The 27,242-nt window shown below is 43.5% G+C and overlaps 2 protein-coding genes across 12 annotated transcripts in view; one reads left to right on the top strand and one right to left on the bottom strand.

Moving 5' to 3' along the window:
* Positions 1-10,332, top strand: part of RFFL (ring finger and FYVE like domain containing E3 ubiquitin protein ligase) — a 34,396-nt gene extending 24,064 nt beyond the window's left edge. For 7 of the 10 annotated variants that reach the window (XM_075518282.1, XM_075518281.1, XM_075518277.1 and 4 more), the window contains 5 exons: positions 2,679-3,083; positions 5,012-5,095; positions 5,475-5,682; positions 6,976-6,999; positions 7,571-10,332. In XM_075518282.1, coding sequence (XP_075374397.1) covers positions 2,679-3,083; positions 5,012-5,095; positions 5,475-5,682; positions 6,976-6,999; positions 7,571-7,752 — 903 coding nt within the window. In that variant the 3' untranslated portion in view covers positions 7,753-10,332. Of the gene's footprint in view, positions 1-2,678; positions 3,084-5,011; positions 5,096-5,474; positions 5,683-6,931; positions 7,000-7,570 lie in introns of all 10 variants that reach the window. The other 3 variants (XM_075518284.1, XM_075518285.1, XM_075518283.1) reach the window with 3 other exon arrangements.
* Positions 10,333-11,062: 730 nt separating this feature from the next.
* On the bottom strand, positions 11,063-26,900 carry LIG3 (DNA ligase 3). 2 transcript variants are annotated; one of them, XM_075518274.1, is made up of 20 exons: positions 26,741-26,900; positions 25,768-26,346; positions 25,124-25,261; positions 23,944-24,141; positions 23,343-23,494; positions 22,282-22,448; positions 21,534-21,611; positions 21,255-21,423; positions 20,413-20,568; positions 19,806-19,937; positions 18,940-19,019; positions 18,388-18,475; positions 17,342-17,419; positions 16,947-17,070; positions 16,412-16,554; positions 15,482-15,556; positions 14,718-14,864; positions 13,471-13,645; positions 12,469-12,560; positions 11,063-11,625 (listed from the first exon to the last, which is right to left on the bottom strand). In XM_075518274.1, the coding sequence occupies exons 2-20, from the start codon at positions 26,324-26,326 to the stop codon at positions 11,392-11,394; spliced, it is 2,985 nt and encodes a 994-aa protein (XP_075374389.1). In that variant the 5' UTR covers positions 26,327-26,346; positions 26,741-26,900; the 3' UTR covers positions 11,063-11,391. The 2 variants fall into 2 exon arrangements, with proteins under 2 accessions (XP_075374389.1, XP_075374390.1); XM_075518275.1 differs by lacking the exon at positions 26,741-26,900 and having other exon boundaries at positions 25,768-26,165; positions 26,246-26,342.
* Positions 26,901-27,242: the final 342 nt, after the last annotated feature.

Raw genomic sequence — 27,242 nt, 5'->3', positions numbered from 1 at the left:
TTTCTTTGCATACTTACAGAAAAAGCTCCTGGCAAGCTAGAGTCTAAGATTAAAAAAACTCCCCGAACAACAGTAGCCATAGTGAAAGCTTGAATGTTGGCATTTCTGCATTTTATCCTGCATACAGAGAAGAGCCAAGTGTATCAAAGCCCCATCCTGGTATCTCTGGGAGACTAGCTGTTAGAGCAAACAACCAGGAACAGCTTCCATTCTGGACAGGCTTCTGATTTAAAGTATTTCTGTTTGACCATTCTGTGATTGTGCTGCCAGTTCGTAAGCATCATTCAGAAGTGGTCTGACCTTCTAGTAACAGGATTTAATTTACAACAACATTTGAAACCAATTGTACTGAAGAGAACAGTGTCTTCAATCGTTGCCCTTTCAGTCAGAGTTCAACAAATATATCGAAGCTGTAAAAGCTGCTTAATACTGAGACGCGGCAAACAACTTCTGTGCATGTTTAAATACTTGATGCTCAGATACAGGCTGGGGAATTTTTTTTTCTCTGAAGATGAATCCTAGTGGTGAACTGGTAAGCCAGAGACATGCCTGGTTTTGTTTTGACTTCTCAAAGGTATCATTTGATAACTAAGGCAGACTCGCGTTATTACTGTTAATTGCTTGCAAACCCCATGTTGGATAATGCAGCCCTTGTACTGTGCTCGCTTACGTGATATCTAAACGCGTCAGTACTCAAGTAGGGGTTTTCTGGCTGGAAGGTCCTTGGCCATACAGTGGTTCCCTTTGGAGCCAGTTTGGCAGGCTGCAGAGCACGGGGGACGCTTCCCCCTGCCAGAGTAAAGCAGGGTTGTTTGGTTTTTGGTTTTTGTTGGTTTTTCTTTTTTCCTCAGTTCTTCTGATTGCTCCCCTGTCAGAGATGGGTGATTGAGAGAGGGAAAGCGTTGTTAACGGGGTTATTTTCCATTACTCTGCCTTTGTGGAGTGTTTGTTCCCCTGCTCTAGACACATGCGTAACCAGTAGTTCCTGTCTCTGCCCTGAAAATTTCCTGAGAAACTGGATTGCTCCTGCAATCGTAGGGTCAAAAAAAGTCTGATACATACTAATGTTTTTTATAATGACCAAGTTAAGGAAAACTTTTCAAAACTGGATGGTATGTGGAAATTGCCCTTCCTGTCTTGCTTTGTGATTGATGAGTCACTTTTACTTGGCAGGCCCCCAAACAGCAATTTTGAGATGAGGTTTCAAGTTTGCATGACCAGAGATTCTCTCTGTGGTAAAAATTTTCATGTCTTAAAATGCTTAGGCAGGAAATTGGGATTCTTTCCACTAATTGTCATTGTAAGTCTATTACAGGGCCTAAATGAGAAGTCTGTTGGTTATAATTGTAAGGGTGTGTGTGGGGCAAGGGGGCTGCCAGGCTGTAAAGGGGATCAGAAGGAGCTTATGTAAGCAAGTACGTATTACACATTTTAAAACATGAGAAACATCTGCTTTCTTTGAACTGTGACGTTAAAAATGTCTTCTAATCACTAGAAGCAATTAGTGAAACAATTTTTTTTGTCTCCGAGCTTGTATTTGTTGCTTCTCCAACTCTGCATGTGTATTTTTCCTTGCACAGCTCTGAAGGGTCAGGATGTCAGGATTTCATAGAGACGCTTGTCTTCTCTGAGTTTGTGAATTAGCATTTTTAACCAGCACTGAAACCAGTTCTTTCTTCCCTCAGGACTTTTTAAAAGGCACGTAATGCGGCTGTTCTGCTGCTATTCCTATTGGAAAACGTAGAATTTGACTTTCCAAAGTGTTGAACAGTCAAGTTTCTGCGGAAGTCAACAGGGACTGTGAGTGCTTGGAACTTCTGAAAATAGAGCCCTGAGTGACGAGACCAGAACAGTATAAAATAGAAACATGAAACAACAGAATTTAATCTGTAAAGTTTTAAACATCTGGGGCCTAATATTTCCAAAGCTTCCAACGCTTTCTGTCTAGCACCTAACTGGCACGCACTGTGCATATTATTTTCAAAATAAGCTGGCTATTTTTATTGCATAAATAAATGTTGAGTTCTTTGATGTCTGTCAGATACTAAGCCTTGCTGTTTCCTTTTCCTCTTATGGTGAAAAAAAGATTCATTGAGTGATTGCAGCAAATTGGAGGGACAAAAAAAGGGGGGGGGGTGTCACTCATAGCAAGTATTAAATTTATGAAATAGAGAAATGTTTTTAAGTAGTTCCCTCCAATGCTAGAGCTTGCTTAATGCACAGAGCAATGTTTCATTGTTTTATAAAGCAATGCATAACTAGTTGTAATTTACTTGAAAGTCTGCTGCCTCATAGATATCTCCTGACTTCATCTGTGGCTTAAACTGGATGAACAGGTCTGGAATAAGGTGCAGAAAACTCCTGTCGTTCGAGGGAATTGTCTACGAACAGAATATTTCATTCTGGGTAAATGGAGTGTAAATAGCGCTTTGCTAAGAACTGTGAGGAATCTAGTGATCTGCTCATGGGATCTAGGAATGATCTAGGATGATCATGGGATCATCATCTAGGAACACGAGTAACAGACTTGGCACTTTTTCATAAATTAGAAGGTTTTTAACAGAGGCTACTACTTACTTTGGCTCACAGAGGGTAGGGGAGCACTGCCTGCGGTTGTTGTGCACCTCTGGTGCCGGTCATGGTGGATCGATTTGATTCTGTTCCCTTCTCCTTACCAGCACATCTGCTTGGACTGCAAGAAGAATTTTTGTACATCCTGCTCAAACCAGCCTGAAGGTGGTCCCCTTCTCTGCCATCTATGCCAGCGTTTCCGAGCCACAGCTTTTCAGCGGGAAGAGTTGATAAAGATGAAGGTGAAGGATCTGCGAGACTATTTGGCACTCCGTGAGATTTCCACAGAGTTGTGTCGTGAAAAGGAGGACCTGGTATTTCTGATTCTTGGCCAGCAGCCTGTAATTACCCAGGAAGATCAGATAAGAACAAATCAATTTAATACTAGTGCCTCTGGACAGCAAGACTTTGTGATTCTCCCACCAACCAGCATAGCATCTTCTACCTCACATGATGCATCTCCCATGTCTGCAGATCCCGTCTCAAGTTCACTAGCTCAGGAACATCAACAGGTACAGTCTCTAGACAGAAGCATCTTTTGCAAACTCATTCATCTTTATTTTTGGAGTAGCTACTAACATGTTGCACAAGGTTTTTCAAGTCGATAATGTGCCAAAAAAATTTTACGTTAAAGGTGCCTGCTTAAAAAGCAAGGAGGGCTTCTGTTTAGAACAGATGACAAAAGATGACTTCAGTTGCATTTTATACATGCTCTTCTCAGGTTTGCTTTTAATTTTGAAGTGGGGACCTCAAACTTTCTTACAGAATAATTAGGAAAGTAGAATGAGTTATTTTACACTGCCTTGCTGTGTAAAACTGTGACTTGCTGTCACCAACTTTGACGTGCTATTCCCTTTCTGCACGAGTGGAATTTAATTTGGTGGGCAGCGTTGAATATATTGAACATTCACTCTGAGAACATCGCTGTTCTGAGATGTTTTCTCTGGTGCTCTGGTCCACACTTGCCATTGCCGCTGGATACTCCTGTGACTGGTTCCTCTGGTACTTGATGCCTGTGTTGGTGCACAGTCTATCTTGTTGTTCTGACAATTGTATGTAGGTGTTAGATGAAATGGTTGCTATTGTTCTTTAATTCGTGTGCAAAGCAGCAAGCACAGTTTAAAGCAATTTTGGAACTGAAACTGATGAGAAAGATGATTGTGAGATGGGAGAGGTTTTTGGTGTCTTCTGCACTCAGATCAATAGAAGACAGCCTCAGTCTGTTGTTAAGTCTTCAGTTTATGATGAACCCTGCTGTTCCGACCAGCCTTGTCAGGGGCATTTGAGCTTAATTATTTTTTATTGACTTTGCTTTGTTTGTCTTCCTGCTATCTGGTATGGGAAGTTTACTCAGTGTTTGACATCTGCTCCTAGTCCTGTTACGAAGTTAATAGGTGTATCTTGTTCCTTGTGGGCCAGAGCTGTGAAAGTGTATGCACCTTCTGCTGCCTCAGCAGGTACATCTAGTACAAAAGAAGAGTTTTCCTGGGAGGACATTTTTTACAAATCATTAAAAGGCCTTTTCATTCTCTGGTTTTCTGGATATTGCCATGCCAATTTTTACCAGCGAATTCAGCTCTGTTGTCTTTCCTTACTGCCCCACGATACACTTCAGCTTCTTGTCTCTACTTGCATGGCATCCTGCTACAGTTCAGGCTCTTTCATTGTTGTTATTCTTTTGCTTTGTAAATATTAACAAGTCACCACTTAGATAAGTAGGATGGTAACATTACAGTCGTCTTTGTCAGTAGGGAAACCACAGAGGGGACCGATAGCTGCCGAGGGCAAGTCGGTTAGAATTACACTGCAGTTCCTTCCATTTTATCAAGTGCCAAAGCAACTGCCCCTTCTCATTCTCCAGCTTTGTCGCTGCTGGTCCTTCACTTAGTATCTCCTACTCGTCCAGTCCAGAACCCACCTGAGGAGGTGTTTCTGTGTGGTTACTTTGAAGATGACCTGTAGACTTTGAGCTGTGTTACAGAGGAGTCTTATACAGAGCCATCAGCTGATATGCTGATATAGCTCATGTGCCATCAGAGCTGTGATATCACACCATGTCACACTGCAACACTCCAGTGAAAGATTGCATATACACACACACACACACATACACGTGGTCTCCTCCTGATCCAGTCTCACAAGAACTTGGGGGATCTGTGGGATCTTACTGTACAAGTACTCTATCAGGGTTTAAATAAAACGAGGCTTTAAAGGGTCAGATGCTGCACTTCAGTTTCAAAAAGTTTTACTTGTTTAAAGTTTATTTGTTCTTGTAAGTGCTGCACAGGAAGTACCTTCTGTGAGTGTGCCTCGTTTTTACCTTGTGCTGCAGTTTGTCCTTCCAGTGGGCAGGGTTTGCAGTTACGCTGAACTATTGAGCTTATTTCCCTTTCGATGCACAGAGATATGCTGGTGGTGAAAGCTTTATTTCCTCTTCTAGGCAAATGGTTATGTGCCTCCAAGCCAAGTCGGTATGACAGGAGTTGAAAATGCAGCAGAAGCACCAACAGAGGAGGAGACACAGGTTTGTGTGTCCTGGAATTAGATGACAAAGAATACCAGGTTTTCTAGGCTGTATTTGACACCACAGAATCATTACTGCAGAGATGAGTGGCCAAACAGTAATTCAGACTGATCACTGGCAGACCAAATGAACCCTTTTCTTCAGCATCGTCTTGTCCTCCGCATATAGAAAGAACTGGTGTTGCTTGGACACTATAATAATAGAAATTATTTATTTCCGTCCTAGGACTTGTGTTTCTGATAGATGAAGGAATTTACAGAGTAAGCAGTTATATGTACATCCAAACATGAATTCCTGCTAGTGCACGTATTGAAAGTTGATTTAAGTTGTAGTGCTAGGTGTCGAGGGCAAGAATCATTCCATCTTTGTTCTCTTCCAGTCTACTGACTCAGAAGATAACCTGGTGCAGGGGAGGAAGGCTTCTCTCTCTGATCTAACAAGCATCGGAGACATCAATGCACTCTCTGTGCGACAGCTGAAGGAAATCCTTGCTCGCAACTTTGTCAACTACAAAGGCTGCTGTGAAAAGTGGGAGCTGCTAGAGAGGGTGACTCGTCTTTATAAAGAGAAAGACCTTCAACATCTAGGTAAGAAACTTAGCAAGCATGTACCCGTTCTCCAGATTTTCCCTTTCTACAGACAGTTGCAGAAGGGAATAGAACTTACCTTACATTTCTGTTTCGTGCAAGTGAGGAGAATGGAGGGAGTGTTTCTGATATGCATGTTAGAGTGAAAGTAACTCAACTCTACTCACCACAACTTGTACTTGTTTAAGAAGAGAGCATTACGGTAGCTCTGGAGCATGACTTCCCTGTAGTAGCAACAAATGAGAACTGTGTGCCCTTCATCTCGGGATTCTGTATAGCTGTGGCAGATCGCGCTGGTCACTGCATCACCCACAGAACAGCTGATGCACGACTGCAGATGGATGGCTGTAAGCGCTGGGGTGAGCTCTTATCTGTTGACTCACGGTAACTGGCAAAGCGAGCAGGAAAATGCCTTGCCCTAGCAGGAACATGCCACCAAAAAGCTGCCAGGCAACGTGGAGCGGGCATGTGCTCAGTGACGGTGGCTCCCACTGCTGAACAGTTGTGGTTATCTGTGATTCGACTCTGTCCTCTTGATCACAAGAGTGTTCCTGCTGGGCCTGCACAATTGACTGATGCAGGTATAGCGGTGTGATAGAGGTGCACAGAGAATGTATCTGGCTTGACTTTCAGGTGCCAGTTAGCAATTCTAGGTGATTAGTTAAAAAAGACATATACTTGTAAATTATTTACAAGAGAAACGTATTTTATCACTTTGATTTCATAGATAGGTTTGTTTCTCAGTGTTGTCCAAAGTAGTGTTGTTTTCTTAAGCACATCTCTCTAAGCTTTGTCCTCTATGAATGATAAAAGACAAGTGCTTTGGTTTTATTATTCTTCTTTCATTGTATCTTGTGCTTTTGACAGAATTTATCCTTTGCTCTTAATCACTGTTGCCTGTGTGTCTCAGCTGTGCTCAACAGTATTGGTGAGATTGTGTAACACCAAAGAAACTGGCACAAGGGGCTACTGAAAGTGTAGTTCTAGGAAGCCAAACACTGCATAAATTCCAAGGCTGCCTTAAAAATTGATACATCACTTTACATAGCTGCTTATCTTTGTGAAGCGTTAGCTATTGTGTAAGCTCAGTAAAAGAGAAAGTTTCTTGCCCGTTGAACCAACCTATCGTCATCAGGTTCAGCTTGAACCTCTGCATGGGGATCAGCAAAAAGCAGTTCTGGTTTAGTAATCTCCCTTCAAGGCTTTCATCTCCTGCTTCATAATACTGCTTGAGTAAATTTTTTTCCAGCTTCTCTTATTCTCACCAAATCACTTTCTCTTCTTATGTTGCAGTTTCTGACACTGACGATCAAACTGGTAAGTGATATTCTTAATCACAGAATCGTATAGGTTGGAAAAGGACCCTTAAGATCATCGAGTCCAACCCTTAACCTAGCACTGCCAAGCCCACCACTACATCATGTCTCTAAGCACCACATCCAAATGTCTCTCTTAAATACCTCCAGGGATGGCGACTCAACCACTTCCCTGGGCAGCCTGTCCCAATGCTTGACAACCCTTTCGGTGAAGTGAAATTTCCCAATATCCAGTCTAAACCTCCCCTGCCGCAACTTGAGGCCATTTCCTCTCATCCTGTCACTTGGGAAAAGACCTATGTTGCTTCATTCGCCTCATTGCTAAGAATCTTAGTGGTATTTCTGTTTGCATCACACAGAAATTACTGTGCAAAAGCTAAAACGTTCTGCTCCTTGCCAGTTAATGGAGCAGATATATCCACATCAGTGTAGACTCAAGGGGAATTTTTTTCCAGACCTTCAGTGTGCAAAAGTACATTAGGGAGGCCCTTTGATAAAGCCAACTCACAGATTGCACAAAAATGACATACCTTTCTTTGCCTCATGCAAACCGTGGTCTCTCGTTTACTCAGGTGGTGCTGGGCTCCCTGGCACGGAGGACAACCTCTGCAAAATCTGCATGGACGCACCCATTGACTGTGTCCTTCTAGAATGCGGCCACATGGTCACTTGCACCAAGTGTGGGAAGCGGATGAGCGAATGTCCCATATGCAGGCAGTATGTGATAAGGGCTGTCCATGTCTTTAAGTCCTAAGTGAGTGTAAGGAAGACTGGCGATGCCTTAAAGCCTCATCTGCTGTTAAGAGAAATGGTCAAAATCGCTACAGATAGTTAGGTCAGAGATTAGCATATGGACCCCATTGGAAGCTGGAAGCAAGGGAAGGCTGAAGCCTGGGGAAAATTGCTCTTACTCAAGCCATGCCTGGCTGTGCTCTTCCCACTATAGTGCTTTACACCACAGTGCCTGGACTCCTTGGAGCTTACTGCCAGCAGCAGACACAGAAATCATTAACAACCCACATTCTAGAATAACTTGATCCACTAGTGTTGGGGATAAATGGATGCTTGGCTTCCCACCATGAAGATCAGATTCAGAGGCTTCCTATTTTCCCCGGAATAGTAAACAAAAGTGGACTGGAGTCTCAGAAAGTGACATTTGTTTTGCTGCTTAGGCTATACACCCAGCAACAATTTTATTTTCAAAGATTAAAATTCTACTGTGCTTGTTAATTTTATTTTTTTTGTTAATGTTAAATTCTTATGCTTGCAGGACAGGCAGACTGCCACTCATTCCCTGTTTAGAATATGCATAATTCTAGCCTAGTGCAATTGTGGAAAAATGTGTAATTTTATTTGAAGATGGACTTTGTGTTATTGAAAAATGTAAGGGGAGTGAGACTCTGTGAAACGTACAGCCTTACCTTGTGGGGTGGTGGTTTTCTGTTTACATGCCAGTGAGAGGGAGATTTCTGGTTTGACTGTTGTTCCTTTGACTTTACAGGCTTCCTTACACTATATGCCAGCAATCATTTTAAAACTGAACTGACTTCACTTGATTAAGGAGCTACAAATCTAAGGCTTGGGTCTCTTAGAGGGTTTAGTGAGGAAAACATACAGCTAAATAGCAGTATGGATTCCATTGCTACACAATCGTATTTAAGTACAGGTGACTTTTTCTTTTTAGAGGGGAGACATGAAAGAAAGCAAACTTTATCTCCCTTGAATCAATGAGTGATCATCATTGTGGATGCTTCTGTTTACTAATCGGCTTCCCCCCATCCTCCCCTTTGCTCAATTTTAGTCCTGTTACATTCAGACTCCTTATCAAAAGCAATTTATTTTGTACTCTTTCTGCATGTGAGGGTGGATAGGAGATTCTGTGATCTGATACGTGACAATTGCAAGCCCTTACAGCTATCCTCATGAACAGCACATTCATTTGGAAGCCTTGCTAGAGAAAATTGTAACTTACTGGCATATTTTTCCCTCAGCAAGCATTCACTCCCATTTGGCTGGTAACACAGCTAAGTTTCAGAATCTTGATGCCTTAAGTTTTCAGCCACTGTGGGACTATATACTCATTTCATTTCAAGTCATTTGTGAAGTTGAGTACCTTCTGCTGCAGGTTTTTTCCTGTCTAGCTTTCCCCTTTATGGGGGGCAGGGGTGATCACTCAGTGTTCAAACTGAATCTCTGCATGGCTGCCAGCAGAGGAACAGTGTAAAAAAAAAAACCAGTGTCCACTTACAGCTTCTGGAGTAGTGGAAGTGTAGTTACAGAAATGATCACCAAAGCCATCTGCTTTTGCAGTAAGTGGTAATATATGTTAACAGCAAATTAAACTTCCATAATCTTTAACATGGAATATTGCATGAGTAGCAACTCACTTCTCAATTGGTGTGGAGTGGAGGGTCTCTGCTCTCCAAGTTGGAATCAAAAAAGCCCTTAAGATGAAGAAATCTGTCACTCGGTAGGTAGCAGAACCTCTGCACTATTGAGGTGGTCTCTGAACTCCACAGAAATGCAACAGCTGCTGAGGTTTATTGAACTAAAAAAGATTCTGAGTTTTACCTCTTCCCCTGTTCAGGTTGTTCTCTAATCTTTGGCTTACAGTTTAACAGCTTCCAGCATGAGAAGAGTACTGGTACAATTCAATACATCATGTTAAAAAAAAAAAATATTGCAGGTAAGCAGTGACTGTATTTACTCTTCAAGAGGTTCACAGGGACCTCTTTGAGAGGTACAGGAATACACATACAGTGTTGAACAGCCTCATTTAGTAAATTCACTGTGAAAATTCATGTTGTCATATTTTTCAATAAACTCAGGGCTGGGGGAATTTAGCAGGAAGAAGATTATTCCCCTGTGGACAGATGTACTTTTACTTGTAGAGGGTAGGCTTATTTTTTACAGCAGATAAACCAAGTTGCAGATCAATGCCTGAAGTTTTAGGAAGGAGAAGATACACCCACCCTATGACTCTGAAATGTGCTTTCTGAAGGGAGGACTCTCTCTCTTTTTTTTTTCCTTTTTTGCCTGACTACAGCGTTTCTCTTGCAAAAATGGATAAAATTGAGTTGTTTTTAAAGGAAAATCAAAATCTGGAGGAAACTCATTAATGATCCAAAGGAATATAATGATCTGAACTAATAAAGTAAATGGAAATATTTATGTGCTTTATGTACACTGTACATTGTTTAAATATTTTAAAAGTTAATATTCTACTTGAAAGGGCATGTTATTCTCTATTAAATCCTCTTGGTACTATGCTGGTTAAACTTACTAGTTTTGGTACAGAAGTTTGGTTTATAATTTTATAATAAAGTTGAAATGTGATTTAGGTGACCTTGTTTTCTGACTCTGTTGCCAACAGGCTAAGAGAAAGCAGAGATCCTACAGCTACTTCTGAACTTGAGCCAGAAAAGGCTTGGGATACCAGGTGCTTAAATATCATTAGAGGGTGGGGTACAAGTACAGAAGAGGTTGAAGGAAAAACATTAACTGAAAACACTAACTTTTTAGCAGTACAATCTTAACTTTGTGAAATTACAAAGGGTACATTTGCAAAATAGTTAAGTTAAAATGAACCCCTCTTTCTAAAACCTATCATTCTTATTTCATTAATATTCAAGTACTTGGAATAGTTTTGAACAGCTTCAGAGAAGGAGGTCTCTCAACTATCCTAAAAGATCCAGATGGTAGAGTTCCTTTCTCAGCTTTTACATGTTGAAACATGAATAGCAGAACACATGAGCAACATAATCTAGAAAACAAACACTCCAAGAGGATGCTTCGATAATGCTACAGCAGTTGCTGTAATGGAAGCTTATCCTAGTTTTATTATGAAACCTACGGCAGAGGTATAAACTGCTACTGGATACAGACCTGTGCTGAATGTTAGAAGACAGGAAAGAAAAGTCAAACCAGAAGGATGTGTGTCCTTCATGCAAATTGTAGCCATGCAGCAAAATTATCCTGGCACTACAGCCAACAGTTTCACGTATTTGGTGGTCTGTTTTCTTGTCCAAGCAGAGAATAACCTTTGGAAAATAAGTCCTGACAGCAAAGGAGAAACAGCTTCGGTTTTATTTCTTTATCTATAAAAATACCCAAACTTTAAAAACCCAAGGAGGCTAAGCCAGCACCTAGACAAGGGCATTGTTCTACATTATGGGCAGAAAAATGGATTCAGCAGTGACATTTCTTCAGAGGGTTGTTTTAATTAATTCCATATGGTTGCTATGGATCTTTGTAACTACCTCTGATAGACTTGGGCATTTTATTTCTATCCGTGTCTCCACAGAGGAACCTCACCATTTCTTCCACCTACCTAGTTCTCAGCTGTTTCCTTCAGGGAATTCTTGTGTCAAGACTGGTCAGCTGCCCCACATTGCTAGCATGGGGCTACCAGTCTCCGTTTCCGGATGCATTCCCAGATCCAGTTGGGAGACACACGCTTAGCATCAGGATTCTCATCAATGTCCCCTATAACATGCGTTGCTGAGGCTGTGTCAAACTCTGGCACAAGATCCCCATCATATGCTATAAAGTACCGCCGGATCTTGTCAAAGTCCTTCACAGAGGGCGATAGGTAGAGCTTCACACCAGTGAATATGTCCAGCAGTGTCTGCATATTGTGAAAGAGGATGAGAAGCACAGGTTGGCAAAAACATTAGATTGGCCTAGAAAGTACAGTAAATTCTTTGAGGCATGAACGAGTCCATTCGCAGTTCCCGAGCTTACCATTCTAATCCCATGCCTAATAACTGTAAGTTGCTCTTTGGACTGCCATTAAATCATACGCAAGAGCAACACCCATACAGTTCCTCTGAAAGCCAGATGTTACAGCTGAACAGTGCTTCCCAGCTAAGGGGAATTATTACCCCATTATTCCTCTCAGTGATGATGCCGACATGGTCCAGTAAACACGATCTTAATGTCTTTGTCTTTACAAGCTGATGCTTCTTAGTTAAAGTAGGAGAACATAACCGCACTGGGAGGGGACCTGCTTTTACATCAAAATAGCTACTCCAGGCTTATCAGGAAATTGTAGCTCAGTGATTCTTAATCCACTCCTACAATTTGCTGCACAATGGGCTAGAAAGGACAGTTCTCTCCTTTTACAGCTCCCAACTCTTCCGTATGCAGCAGTCAGGAAGAGCAGCTGCTCAGCAAGCACACCACTTACTGGAGCAGGACATTGTTGGTGGGTGAACACACAGTATTGGCCTTTAACGTGACAAATCCAGTTATGCCAGCTCTGCAGACAGGAAAAGAGAGCTGCAGCCATCTACCTCCTTTACAAGGGGGCTTGTTGCTGCTATTTCTGCCTTTATGTTTCATTTTAATTAGGGTGCACCTATAGGAAGATTTCAAAGACTTTTCCAGATGGAAGGCAAAAGTGAACAGACAATTGAAACTGCCTCTGCTTCCTCCCACCCCAAAGTGGTTGCTGTCCAGCTGTCCGTACCTTTTTTCCATTGTCATCCATCTCAGATGCTTTTCGCTTCTCCCCTCGTTTCTCCTCTGATTTTTGAGGGGATCCAATGACTGGTTTGCTTTCTAAAAACAAAAACTTGTCTCATTTGTGCTCTCTGTCCAGATACCGGTTGTGTATTAAAGTGGGGGGAGAAGAGTGAAGAGGGTAAAAGGCTTCCCCCCCTTTCTGAAAAATCCATGAATCAGAATGTAACTAGTAAGACACATTTTTCTACTGCAAATGGCGCAGGGCATCTTCCTGCCCTCATCTCCAGGATGTTGCTGTTCAACTTCCCTCCTTGCTGTCACCACACTGCCTTTTTGAAACTGCTCAGAAATTTGCTTCAAGTTACACCCCAGTGACAAAGCACTAGTGAAGCAAACTCATTTCACAGCTTTGCAATTTACTACCTGGAAATCCCCTCCATCCAGGTGCCGTATTATATGCATGAATTTCATCCAAATAAAATTAAATACTGGTTCATGGCCAAAAATGTCTAACCAAAGCGTATGTGACCTGCAGGAACAGGAGCAGCAGGTTTGCTCTTCAGACCAGTCTTATACAGTCTGCTAAGGACCTTTAACTAATAAGATTAAAGGTGACTGCAGTCCCAAAGAAATCCCTCCAAAGTAGTTTTGGTACTCACTGAGACTCTGCTAGGTTCAAGATACCTGTTCTAAGCAGCATATAATCTCAGAGAGCTTTTATTGTCTAAATGAGTTGCCTAAGCACCAACCTGAACAGCACCATCAGTGCTGTTTCCACCTTCTCTCAATCCCAGCACACCTCAGAGCTGTGGCTATTCAATCCATGCTGTGAACAACACAGGCCAAACCAAGGGTCTAAACAGCTTTGCCCATTAACCCTGACGTGCACATGAAAGCTGCCATGGGATCTTCAAGCATCTGACAGAAGGCAAAGAGCAAAAGCCAGCTTGCCCCAAACGCAGCGAACACACCCTGAGGCTCCTCTCCCTGGAAAGGACCACCTTACCTTCTGGCTTCTGGGCTTTTGCAGGTGACTTGCTCGGAGGAGTTTTAATAGCGCTGTGTGGTGTGGAGGACCTGGAATTTCCCTCATTCTCTCCACTGCTGCCAGCCGTGGACTCATCTTCCTCCCCAGCAACAACACTGAAATCAGCCTTCTCTTTGGAGAGCTGGTACAGCTCCTGTCCCACCAGAAACAAAGCATTGCCTTTAGCCACAGTGAAACCTCTGATACCAGATGCGAGCCGTAATCCATGTGCTCCTGTTTGTTTCCCCCCTGAAGTGTTTGTTCATATGCTTTTTCTTCCTGCACCTCTTTAGCCATTTTCCTGTCAACTTTGTTCAAGCTGTCTGCATTCCACCCAGCTGCTTGACATTAAGGGAAGCCACACCAGGAGGTACCAAGAGCCATATTCACATGATCTGCTACAGAGCAAGACAGACTAACTCTTCAGAGCCTGGCTCCCTAGCCTGAAAAATTAACAATACCCACTGCTCACTGAGGGAATAGTCTGTCTGAAGAGGGTATTTTACCTTTTTCTCCCCTACCTGCACAGGGAGCCAGAAAGACTGCTGGACAGCAGGTGGGCTGAATCACTCCTTGCTTCGCTGGCATAACAAGCACTTACATCTGCTGCCAGTATCCCTGTAGGCAGTGTGAAGACAGCCCAAATGACAATAACTAGACTGAACAGAGCTCATCAACAGCTGACTTACTGCTGGGGATGGCAGCAAGCCAACAGGTTTCTATCAGTAAAGGAGGCGTAGAAGCTGTGTGGGGTGGGTGCAGCCCCAGGGGTCCTGGCAATCTGCCATTTGGCCCCCGCGCACTGGAACTGGGCCAGGCACCCTCAGTCACTTCCCAGATGCCTCCCCCAATCTCAGCAATTAATGGGAGACCGAATGACCATAAACACTTAAGAGAATAAAGGTCACCTCTTTCAGGAAGGAAATTCCTCACCATGAAGGCTGTTACAAGAGCTGATACAACTAGCTGCCAGCACAGACCTTCCTGAAAGTGCGCAACGCAACAGCTCAAGAGACTCGAGAGGCCCATGAAAGAATAAGATTCACATCAAAATAATCCAGCAAGCAGCCTGAGCCTAGAATAAAGGGAAACGTAACATGCCATCATAGGTACCAGTCAGCAGATATCTTCACTACGCACCCTGCTATCCGAATTTGTCTTTTTAAATATAGGCTGTTGTCAGAACTTATTCTTGCACACGCTGCAGACATACTGTGTTAACTCACCTTAAGCTGCTGGAGGTTGGTGGCTGTCTTCCAGTCTTTGTCATCTCGAATGCGGGTGCAGCGAGGGAAGCGAATGGAGATCCCATCTGCAGTGTGGGCTTCAGCTTTAGAGAACTCAGCCCCTGTGATCTCCCACACTGGGGCTTTCTAAACACAGTATTGAGGAAGTCACATCACATTCCTGTGTTCTCTCATGAACTAACTCTAATGCGTCTGTGTTCCTCTACCTCTACAACAACCCCCCTCCCCACCACAGCACACAGAGTTCCATATACACAAACTGACCTTCTTGGTCACCTTAATTAGAAAAAATTATATTTTTTTCAGCAAGTCAGAGATCCTCAACTAATATATAATGCCAGTTTCTAAATAACACCTCTTCTAATCAGACATACGTGGCACAAAACATACTGATAAATTTTGTAAAACAATAGCAACTCTTGGGTTACAGTTGTGCTTCAACTGTTTTAAGTCAGATTTTTCATGCCCCAAATTTAAAGTAAGTTCACTTCTGGAAGGAATTTAGTGTCTAGATATCTTAGACAAGAATATTTCCCAGAAGCGCTGCAGGTATGATTTCTTCAGGAAGCTCTTAGCCTCAAATGCACCTGCAAGACTCAGAGATAAAAACTCGCACTTAATTTCCTGTTCCAAGTATGAAGACTAATCTTGTAACAGAGACAATTGGTACACTTAAAATGAAGTGTAGTAGATTGCTCTATCAGGGCTGGAAAACATAGTTAAATGACTATGACAGCACTTACCTTTGGATCTGGGACAATGAAGTCTGGGTAGTAGATTTTGTTAATTTTCAGCCACCTTGGAATTTTACTAGGATCCTATTAATTAAACGCACAAAACCAAAGTGTTAGCACGTATGATGATATATGAAACTATTTCTACAAAAGAAGTTGCTGGAAGATAACCTAGAAGTAGATTAGCATAGAGGTATTACATGGCCCTTGTACGGATGAAACTTGCTTTAGCTGCACTGCAAGGTGCACTGGTCTGCAGCAGTTCCTCTTATCTAGAGAATCACAAAAATTAGCTGTAACAGCTCTCAATTACTGTCATTCTATATGTAAAACAGGAACATTGTTGCTCCAATTGTGATTCATATAAAACTACACATTTTTAAAGATTCTATAACCTTGATGCCAATGCCTTTCAGGATACCAAGTAAATATTAAAATTCAGCCGTTTATATGTCGCCTTGAAAAATAAGATTCCTCACCTAAATAAGTCACTCACAAAAAGTCTGAACTCCAACATGCCAGGTTGTTGGAGTTGTCTAGCCACAAGACAATAGTCTGACTCGGGCATTTCTCACCTGCAGCCCCATCTAGCGACTGTCTTCACCAATCTCAATATGCCCCAAAAAAATGGTACTTGGTCTGCTCTTCCCAAGAAAACTTTGTCTTAGCAGGAAACAGATGGTGCCTGGCTTCCCACTCAGTGTCTGAGTACAAATCTCAGGCAGCGACTCATCTTCGGGAGCTGGCTGCACCTACGTCTCATTTGTGTCAGAGCAGTTTATCTGCTTTAACTCTAATTGAGCCTCTATTCATTCCCAGCAGAGCACTTCGATTCTGCATTTAGCCAGCACCTCAACTGTAGCTCAGCAGGAAGAAGGCTTTTATCAAGCCCTTTGCTGAGCATCCCTTTGATCGCCTCCATGCCAGAGCCCCTCTCACCTTGCTGATCTTCACCATATCCAGCTCTGTTTGCAGACGCGCCAAGGTAGCATCATCATGGCCACCAGAACACTTGGTCACAGTGCACCACTTCTCACTCTTGGGATCATAGCAGCCCATGAGGAAGATGGACATCATCCCACCTGAGGAGGGGAGAGCAGGGTGGTTCACATCTGCTGCAGGACAAGCCACAGCTTTTCAAAAAGCAAAGTAATGAACCAAAACCCTTTTCCATCTTCAGGAGTCAAAGGGCTTTGGACTTGTGATGGCTTCACAGCATCAGCTCCCATATACAAAGCTGAACAGAGAGCCTCTGTGCTGTGTAAGAGCCCAGCCCAAGGCCTAAGGCTTTGCTGGGCCAACTAACTCACAGTAAACTCAACCTGGCATGGGATGGGCTGCAGCAGAGGGTCACTGCTACAGCCAGTCTCATTCTGGTAGGACACCAAATGCTACAGGAGGCCTGGGATGGGGAAAAACTCGAGAGTTTTCTGAACTCACAGATCTCTGGCTTAAGCCAACTCCAGAGACTTACCTTTACTGCCTTGTCCATAGAAAGCTCCCAGCACCACCAGGTCCGCTGTGTCAGCCATTGCACCCTCATTTAGGTAGTCCTTTTTCACTTTCAGCCAGTGTCGTTTTCCTGGTTCATAATTACCCTGTGCAAAACAAGGCAAGAACCCCCAGTCTGAAATACCATCTGGTGGACAGCTGTCTCCTCAAATAGCCCGTGCTTTTATCCAGCTTAGCGGTACAAGAGCACAGCAGCGCTCAGATATATGAGGAGCAACTTGGATTGGATGTCAGCATCGACAAAAACCCAAAGATGTTTCAAGGATGCTCAGCCTTGTCTGCTTCATCCACAGACCTCTGTCTGTTGTTATGCCCCAGTTCCCAGCGTACACCAGTGAAGAGTAAATGTGAACCTGCCTTTATATCTTTCAACACCAGTCCTTCCAGTCCCTCACGGATGACTCGGGTGATCATATCTGCCAGATCTGAAGCTTTCTGAAAAGGACAGGAATCATGGTTAGCTCAAGACTGTCAGAGGGCTGTGGTCTTCAGGCTTTCTATTTGGAGCAGTGGTGCACTAAAACCAAAGCAACTGCAGAGAGATGAATGGGCAATTTCATAAAAGTTTTCCAAGGAGAGTCCCATGCGTGTTCTCTTTGCTGCACATCCAGTGACTAAGCTGAGAATATGCCCCAAGAGAAGGGTTCGCTAGTTAAAAAATACTCCTCAGAGACGAGGTAGCCACACTGAGCGTGTGCTGAATATGTCCCATACATACAAGACCAGAGTTTCCTCAGGCAGCAGTGCCTGCTTACGTCTCTAACTGCCTTGTGACCTATGCTCTTTTCTTCTTCCCAAAATGCTTTCTCTGCCCCAAATGTCCAAGCATTCTCCACCAAAACCAGGGTGCTACAGTAATCAGTAGCACTGGGGAACAATAATGGGACATAGTACTTGTGCATAACAATCAAAGGAAAAACTGAGCATGCTGCTGTCTAAATGCAGTTTTTAGCACTCAGGATGTATCTGGGCTGTGTGGCACTTGAAGTTACCAGTTTGGGAACTGGAAGCAGTCTGGCTCCCTTCAGTCATACTCAAGTCTTCTCTACACAGCTCAGCATTGCACAGTACAGGCTAAGTTGCAACAGGCTTTAGCTCCTCCTAACAATGTCAAAGTTACAATGGCTGCAAAATCATTAAGAAGCCAAAAAAAGAGATGTACAAGTTAAGACTCTACTCAAGTGGTTGTAGCCGAGACAAGATGGGAGCACAGGCATGGCCCTCTTGAACAACGCTAGCTCAAAAAGCCTTGCACACAGACCAGAAGTAGAACCATTTTGGCAGGCAGGGAATTGCTGGATTTACAGCCTTAATCATAAAAAAGGCCATGTGGTAAAGGAGCAGTGAAGCATCCAGAGTGCAATCTGAGATCACCATGCATGCTATTGTAACGTTGAACTCACTGTGACATGCTTCATCTCCGAGAAGAGGATCCGGTTGGGGATTTCAACCATGTTATCGTGGAGAAACTTACGACGTTCACACAGAGGCCTAAACCAGGGTAAGGATAATTAAGGACAAGCAAGCAATTTCAACATGAAGTACCAGTCATGTGAACATTGAGAAAAGGTATTTAAATAATTAAATGGTTTTATCCTACAGAGTTCCAGAAAGGACAATCAATTCTTATTTCCTCCAGGAAGTTATAAAATAGAAGTTTTGTGTTAAAAGGGCATTTAGTTTCAGAGGACATAAGATGAGCTGGGTACTGAACCACACTGAGTTCAGCTGAAAAGCAGTTAATCCTGATATTTTGGAACTGCAGAGCAAGATGGAGCTCCATAGTGAAACTCCTTAGCACAGCAAGGATTCTCCCGTGCTGTCTTGATTTTACAGGGGTAGATGGCCAGTCTTAACAGCCAATGTGAACTGCTCCCTCTGCAGTGCTGGTGTATTCCAGAAAGTTCATGCTGGAAAACGTGTCAGGCTACTCTGACGCTGTGCCAGATACACACCTGTCCATCAGGCTGATGTCATTGAAATAGATGCAGTCAAACACAAACAAGCAAACATTGGCATCTTGGAAAGCAGCTTTCTGAAAGACAATTCAAATCGATTAAAAGAAATCTGCTGTCATAGCAAGCAGCAACATGGAGTTTTAGAAAAATAACAGTAACAAAAGGATGTATTTTTATCTCCATAATCTTTCAGTTACAATAAGCTTAGGCTTATTCTAAAAGACAGACGTATTCTGAGAATTAAGATTTAGACTGAATGTGTCAAAGCACAAACTAAGAAAATAAAACATGCTAATTTCCTAGTGACAGGGAAATAATGCCACAAATATTAATGACTTCGGGCAACGTAACATCTGTCACTACTGCTGCAACAAAAAACCAACAAGCATTCCAGAGACTTCAGATTAATGGCTACTTTAACTTAAAGCACTTACAATTTAATTTTCATTTTACTGGCCTCTTTTTCACCACCATTTAGTCTAGACATAAGCACTACATAATATTCACATGGACTAAATACTCCCTGCATCATTCTGGTCTTCCAATCTGCCATACACTGCTACAAGCAATGATAAGCAATAACAGAATTGCAAGATTTTTCCAAGGGTTTTTTAATATTTATCTTGAGCTGAAGTTTCCTTACTGTCCTGCTAGTGATCAGGTTAATATCAAATCTATTATATCAGAGCAGTACCTTTTCGTTAATATCAGCCTTCTCAGGGATCCTATTTTTCCCCCAAATGCTCTAATAAGCACCAGATCTCCTAAATTATCCTGTGCTAATAGATCACATGCTAGCGCGTTTAAGTCAGCAGAATAACAGCCTCCAACCACAACAAAGGATTTATTTATTTTTTTTTTACCTTGTGCACACCAAGAGTCCCAAAAGGAAGTGGCTTTCCAGTTTTGTTATCAATCAGAAGAACTTCTGAATCCAGGATCATACTTTGCCCACCAGGGAAAGCCTGGGGGATGAAGTCCTTAAAATGGGCTACCTTGGGAAACAAAGAAAAGAAAAATACATGTCTACTGGCTGAAGAGACGGACTCACTCCAACGCAGATGTCTTCTCCAGAAGCATGTCTGAGGCACGTGTAGGCATATCTGCAATAGCTTTATTTTCTACTGTGGTATAGACAGCACAGTCTACAAACAGAAAAATGAGTCTTGAACAAATATAACCAGGTCACGCAACTGGCCTCAAGCCTCCCCAAATGCAGTGCATAGAGAGGACTCTAAGGCAGATAAGTTAACTGTAGTTTCAAGCTCCTAATGTCCACCAAAACGAATTGATTACAATTCTATTAATTGTTGCTTTTCCAGATTCCGAGTACCTACACAAATTAGACAAAAAAGTCTACAACAGAAGGTATCCTCCCTGCCTATAGAAACTGTTGTGAAATTCAGTTGTGTTTACAGAGGAGGAAAGTAAATGCTGGCACAACAGAATAGACAGTTTATAGGTGCTTACTTTGTGAGGGAGGACAGGTTTGAGGCTTCTGCTGAAGTAGCTGAAATGATCTCCATTTTTATGGACCTGCACCCGCTCGCCATCATATTTGATCTCTGCATACATGCCATTTGGGCACTTCTTCATGGCATACTCAATTGACTTGCAGGCTTCAGCCTTAGAAAGGTGGAGAGAGAAATTCCAAACAAACTCAGTTGATATCTTTACAAATAAAGCTACTCTTACCTAATTTCATGAATGGGCTACCAATTCCTTTGTAGATCTTTCTGTCCAGGGTCTCTAATATCAAGTCCAAGTTTTCTTTTTCTTAATTAGTCATTTACTTAACATCATCTGCATATGCCCAGATAATTATAGCTTTTCAGTGTTTATGTTCTCCAAATACTTAAAGGTGTACGTACTGTGCCTTTTGTAGGAGTGCGCTTAGCCCAGAAGTAAATATTTAACTCTGATTTGTTCAAACAAAACCCCAAACTTATTTGAATCTCTAATCCAATGAAAAGCTTATGCTATTTCCAGACAAAGGATCAACTTCTGGAATGACAGCAAACAAACAAACAAAAGTCACTTCTGAAGGGAAAGCAAGTCAAGATTTTAGCTTCTGCAGTGTCACTGAAGCTGCAAGTACTGAGTACATTGAACACTGACTGGCCTCTTGGCAGAAAACACTTTTTATAAAGTGGCATTTAACATAAAAATCAGTGCTGCATACTCTATTAGCTTGTACTATATGCAGTCACTTATCTGCCTACTGATTCTTAAAGGTGAGGGTCTCAGAGTACATATGAGGACTCCATCTCTTGCTCGGCTGAAGGTTACCATTGCAGGGGAGCCAACATTACCAGCATGGGCTGAACCGGGGTCATCAGAGAGGCCTCCACACTGAGGGTTCGCTTCAGACCTGGCATCTTCTCGGCCTCCTGCTGGTTCTTCAGGACTCGCTCTACCACATCCTGGAGGTTGCGTGACGCTTTGAACGCCTCATAAGCATTAGGATCCAAAGCATCCAACCTTTAACAAATTGAGGAGGGAAACACGGATCAGTCTCAGGTCTGCTGCTCCTGGCTTATGAGGCTAATGCCCACTTCTGGTTTTATCTCACAATAAAAGGTAAGACTTACACATGCTTTGCTCCAGCATTCATTTTCAAGTCATGCTTAATTAGCCTGATGATGCATTTCAGGTCATTGCCCGTACATCTGAAGTGCAAGAGAAGATTCAGATATGGCAGACATTTAACTGAACTACATTCCAGCTCAAATAAAGAACCTGATCCAGGCCCCTGTAAAAAAAAGGTCCTCCCCTTCCATAGGGTTAAAACTCAAATGAGGACATGTTACTAGCAACATCACAGAGGCACAAGAGAATATCCAAAAGGCTTTTTAGCATCTTTATGTTTGAGGCAGATTAATTCTGCCTCAGTGTTGACATACCTTCCAAAATTCACTTAATCCATCATGAGTAAATGATAGTAACATCCTCGGCCTTAGAGCAACCCCAACTGAGCCAGACCAAGAATCTTCAACATGTCTAAATGGCTTGAAGGCTTTTCCCAACATACCTAAGAACAGCAACTTAATTAACAGCTAAGTACCATTAAGGTAGTTCTGCAAGCCACTTGTTTAGTACTGATTGAACAGTGTCTTGACAAGCAAGGATGAAATTCTCTGGCATGAACAGGAGCCATACATGTTCTGCATTGCTGGTCAGCAGTCAAGGTGTTTTAATCAAACCACTAATAGCACCTTACAGATGTTAAGTTCAGTCTCTGTGGCTTATGATTAGTTTTTCACCCATTCCAGCTTGTGATATGTAGATAACCACTCCTAGTTTTAAGGTAAACCTTCAGAGGCCCATTACTTTCCTTACCTGCGAGTGATATGTTGCAGCACACTTTGCTGGTCGTCTTCCTTAGTAAGCTTTGATAGCTGGATTAGGAATTCATCTACCTCTTGGATGGTCAGGAGACTTTTGGCTGCTGGAGGACAAGACTTGCTCTGTTCAAAGAAGAGGCGTATGGTCTCGGAAACATCTCCCTGTCTCCAAAAACAAAATAAGGGTGTGGATCAGAGCTATGGCTAGAGAATGGGGACACCACTGGGGATTCAACATGGCTCCAATAAGTAGGATAAAGCATAGGAATGATGCTGGGATTGCATGAAGCAATTGGAATCAAACATTAGAAAAAAGCTGCCATGACACTGAATAAAGCTTCTCAGCTGTTTCACTTGCAAGAAAAGATTAAGTAAGAGTACCAGTATCATCTCATTGCTCTATTTTTCACTGCTGCAGTATCACGGACCCTTTATTTCCTCAGGATGAATCCGCTTGCAAATCCAAGGATCTGAAGCAGTCTAGTGATGTCACTAGAAGGCAGTATATACCAAGGTAATGGAACAGAGGCGAAAGAATTAGCTTCATTATCTAATTCACTCATTTTCTCCATCTTGCAATGAATCAGAAGTGTACATAGTCAATTACCAACTCCTATACACAGGAATTAAATGCACACATGTGAGCACTTGCAATTGTATCAGTGTAGTGCAATTGTATGAACCAACTTAGGGTCCCAGTAACAGATCTGTTAATTGGATCACAGTTTTTGATACGTGATGTTACAAAAAAGTACATAGGAATACGCTAGACAAAGTGGATGCAGCCCAACTTGCTTGGATATTTTAGTCTTGCTTTCTAAAGTTTTGCAGGTGAATTCACATCTTGTTTTCTGTTCAAACATTATTTTCTAAAGGTTCCAGATGGCAGAATGTGCTATGAAAACTGCTAAAGCAAAAAAAAAAAAAAAATCACCAACTCCCATTCTAACAGTCAAGCTAATAATCTTTCAAATAGGAGTAAAAAAAAACATTACAGAATTTCCATACCAAGGGGACTGAACAGCAAAAATCAAGAGAACTGCTGTCTGTACTCACCTGTTCCAGGTCCCGGACCATTTCTTCTTGGCTGCAGTTAAAAATCCTACTAAACAGCTTTACAATCTGCTTATCGTTCAAGTTGTAAACAATTTTAATGACGCCTGGTAACAGCAGCTTAATGGTCAGGTACACATCACCATGAAAACCATCTGGAAAAAAAAAGCACAGACCATTAGAAACTGTCACAATTTATTGTCATGTACAGGCTCTGGTTGTTTGTGCCCATTAGCGTGCCCCTGGGAAAAAAAATCCCGCAGCTGGGGCTTCCTTTTTCCACCATGCTGTTCTGCTTCGCAGGAAAGGAGATTTCTTAGGGGAAACACCCACAATTGTCCTCCAAATCTGATCTCAGCACTAATTTTGGCAGCACCTACAAACATTCCCCGCAATCCTAGACTAAGACATTCTCATCTGAATTTGTTATTTGGATAAACAGTTCCCTTCGCAAACATTATCTCCATAGTTCAGAAACCATCACAGCACACAGCTTGGACTACACAGCAATCAGATTTTATTTCACCCTTGCTTTTGAAATAATACTTTGAGGTTGATTTTGAGAGGGCTTTCATATGCTGAGAATGCCAAGCAGGAATCATACCTCCTCCAGATCCCTTCTTCAGAAAGTCCTGGATGATCTGCGTTTTCACATTATAGCTAGGCTTTTCAGCAACCATGGCACAGAGCTTCCTGAACTCTCGCAGCAAGCAGTCTTTGTGCTTCGGATCACATTTTTTTGCAGATAGGCTAGACTTGTGGGAAGAGTTTGCAAAGACATCTTCTGAGTTCTTTGGCTTGGCTGCATCAAAGACATAAGAAGTTGCTTTTTTAACAAGTAGAATATGGTGCAAATTTTGAAGTTGAAGCTACCTCTGCTTGGCAAGCTGAAAAGAACAATCCCAGTATGCTGGTAAAGCTTCAGAACTGAATAATGATGTGTGCTATGCCAAAATTTGTGACTTTAAATGTTAATTATCATTAAAAAAAAATTTAAACTATTTTTTCATTAGTTTTGCTCTTCACAGTACACCAGAATTTTCTGCACCTTAATTCTACCAGACAAGTATGATTAAACTTCGGTGAAAAGGAATTCCTGCTGACAGATGCTTCTGTTTTATTCCTACTTTATAGGCCTTTGCCCTTCACAGCAAGGTAATTTCTAAATCCTAAGATAATTTCTAAAATGGGGAAAAAATGTCCCCATCCCCTCTTCTCTCATAATACTAACACTCCTACTCATCTCTTTGGCCATGTATGTGGCAACACATGCTCTGGGTGGTTCAGAGCTACACGTCTGTGTCAGGTCAGTCCGTGCTCACACACTGTCCTGCTGGCAGCTGTTTCTCAGGACAAGCTGCTGAGGAGTAACAGGTTTCCGTTCCCTGAACACTGCAACTGGGAATCGTTCACAACCAATTTTTTACAGATTTTGAGCTCCACATGGGATCTCTTTAGTCTATACCTTCACAGTTTGATTGAAACTGGCCAACGGACTAAGGCAGTAGTGGAGTCAGCCTGATAATGTGGGTTACTGCATAAACTTTTGTTTCCTTGGGAATACTAGAAACTCAAACATCAGTTCTTTCAAGACTGGCAGCCTAAGAAAGCACTAACAATTTTTGGGAAACCAGATTTTAAAAAAGTAATTAAAACTAAACCATCTTATTAAAACAAAACCATCTTCTATAGATAAAAACCTACTGATCTGAGCCAAGTTAAAACACCTCTGATGCTGATATTAGAAGAGAAGGATTTCCCAGAATCAGTTTCTTAAGTCCTACCTGTGAAGCCAGAGAACTTCTTTGGCGATGGACTGATGAGAGCTAATGGATCTTTTGTAGTTATTTGTCCTGTGGCAGTGAGCTTAGCTTGAACTATCACTTTTTTCTTCGGTGTACTTGCAGCCTTGGAATTAGCTTCTGTAAAACAGCAACGTTCAAACCAGCAGTCAGAAATAATCTCATACATCCCTCAACATTTTATGTCAGATATACTGCAACAAACAGGTCTTAAAAGAACTGGGGATGGAGGAGAAAAAAACAAAGTAACATTTTTCAGATATTAAAAGTTAAAAGACTACATCATTTACTAAAGATCATGGGAAAAAAGCTGAAAATGGAAAATAACTGATACTTCCTCCTGGGATTTATCTGCCCACATCTGCACGTGAATTAAATCACCTAGATCTTTCTCCATAATCAGTTGTGACAAATGAATTAAGAAGTGCTATTGTAGAAGTAACTACTTCTTCCCTTTCCTACAGGGCTGAGACACAGATTTGAGCAGCGTTCCCCACTTTGTCACCAGGTCATACTAATACATCAGTGAGGATTTCATGGTAACGGCACGGCTGTGTGGCAATCGGTGGCATACCCTTAAAATGAGTAAAGTAGAAAAGTCACCCAGGTGCTGCCTTGTGTCTCACCTGAGATGTGCTTGTTGATTAATTCTTTCTCCTCATCTTGTAGCTCTTCCCACCCTTCCAAGTCTGTGATGTCTTCGATTTTCTTGGTGGTGGCCCGGGCCTTCTCTAGCTTCTCAAACATGCACTTCACATGGTACCACTCCTTCATGTCCCCACCAGACTCCGTGAAAGGATTAGGAACAATTTTTCCAATGCGCACCACTCCTTTCACGATCTTCTCCTTGCACTTCTTGCAGCCTGCCGTGCCACGCTTGGCATAGTCTACGCAGTACCTCTGCTCTGCCATGTCCTCTGCAGCTGTGCAGGCTTGGCGAAGCCAAGTATGCAAAAGCAGGGAGAAATGGAAAGCCCCAGCACCACCACCCCGGTTTCTGCCTGCAGACCGGAAAGATACACTCCTTAACAGCAGCTGGTACCAGTAATTGGGGCTGGCCCCGGGGAGGCCAACACAGCAAAAGTAGGGTCTTGGCAAGGAGACCTGTGTATGGGGGGAGAAAAGTCCTGTGCCCCTGCCGAGTGCCCGGGCAGCCTGTGATAGTGTCCTGCTGCCTGCGGGCATCCAGCTTGCTCCGGCGTGTGCTGCAACCGAGAGAGGAGACACTGAGTCACCCCCGGCCGCCTGTGGGCCCTGTGCCTTATGCCCGGTGTGGGACGTGGGGCCGCTCGGATCCCTCAGTCCTCACCCCTCTCTTCCAGGCCTGCCCCACAGCTGCCTCCCCTGGGACCCAGCCCCCAACGGCCTCCATCACCCCCTGAGCCTGCCCCATAGGCCCCGATCCTCCACACACTCACACCACAGCCCCCTCCTCACCCTCTGGCCCTCAGCCGCTTCTCCCCTCACACGCGAGCGCCGCCACCCCCCGCCCGCCCGCCCCACAGCCGCTTTCCCGCCCTGCCCAACCGCAGCTTCCCGCCGCTACAGGCCCCAGGCCCCCGCCGCGCCCATCGCCGGCCACCGAGGTGAAGGGCTCACCGAGATCCTCACGGCGCCGCCATCCCGCCCTCACCTCCGGCCGGCGGCCGCGACACCCTCCAGCCCTCGCTTTAGGCCGGAGCCGCCGCCACCGCCGTGCCTTTAAAGACGGCCCGCAGGCTTCCGTAGAGCAGAGCGCATGCGCGCTGCGCCGCGTCCCTCCTCTTCCGCCCGAAAGTGGCGCGCAGGTCGTGCGCGTGCGTGAGGCGCCGTTGCAGGCGGTTGGCCCCGCCCGCGCGGGGCTGGCCCCGCCCCCGAGCGCAGGCCCCGCCCCTTGCGTCGCCCCGCCATGCGCAGGCGCTGTGGAGTGTCTTCTCGCCTTGGGCACGCGTGAGGCGATGGCGCTTCGCGGGCAGACGGGCGGTTCTGCGGCAGCGCTGCGCCGTGCGTGGCCGGGTCTGAGGCGATGCCGTATTCCCGGCCTCCCAAATCGGCCTTCCGAGAGCACTACGTCAAGTTGGGGCAGGTCTGAGGGAATGCCCTATCCCTGGCTTCACCAAAT

This window comes from Mycteria americana, chromosome 15 (assembly GCF_035582795.1).
Source record: "Mycteria americana isolate JAX WOST 10 ecotype Jacksonville Zoo and Gardens chromosome 15, USCA_MyAme_1.0, whole genome shotgun sequence".
Lineage (NCBI taxonomy): Eukaryota > Metazoa > Chordata > Aves > Ciconiiformes > Ciconiidae > Mycteria > Mycteria americana.
This window is presented reverse-complemented; position numbering and strand designations above follow the sequence as displayed.

What these genes read in the sequence shown, in the direction of transcription:
- LIG3 (XM_075518274.1), bottom strand. Translation starts at nt 26,326, where the DNA reads ATGCCCGCAGGCAGCAGGACACTATCACAGGCTGCCCGGGCACTCGGC. An exon ending in TGGTCCGGGACCTGGAACAG is followed by an intron (nt 22,449 to 23,342) that starts GTGAGTACAGAC and finishes TTTTGGAGACAG; the next exon opens with GGAGATGTTTCCGAGACCAT. An exon ending in AAAAGCCCAGAAGCCAGAAG is followed by an intron (nt 12,561 to 13,470) that starts GTAAGGTGGTCC and finishes TTTTGTTTTTAG; the next exon opens with AAAGCAAACCAGTCATTGGA.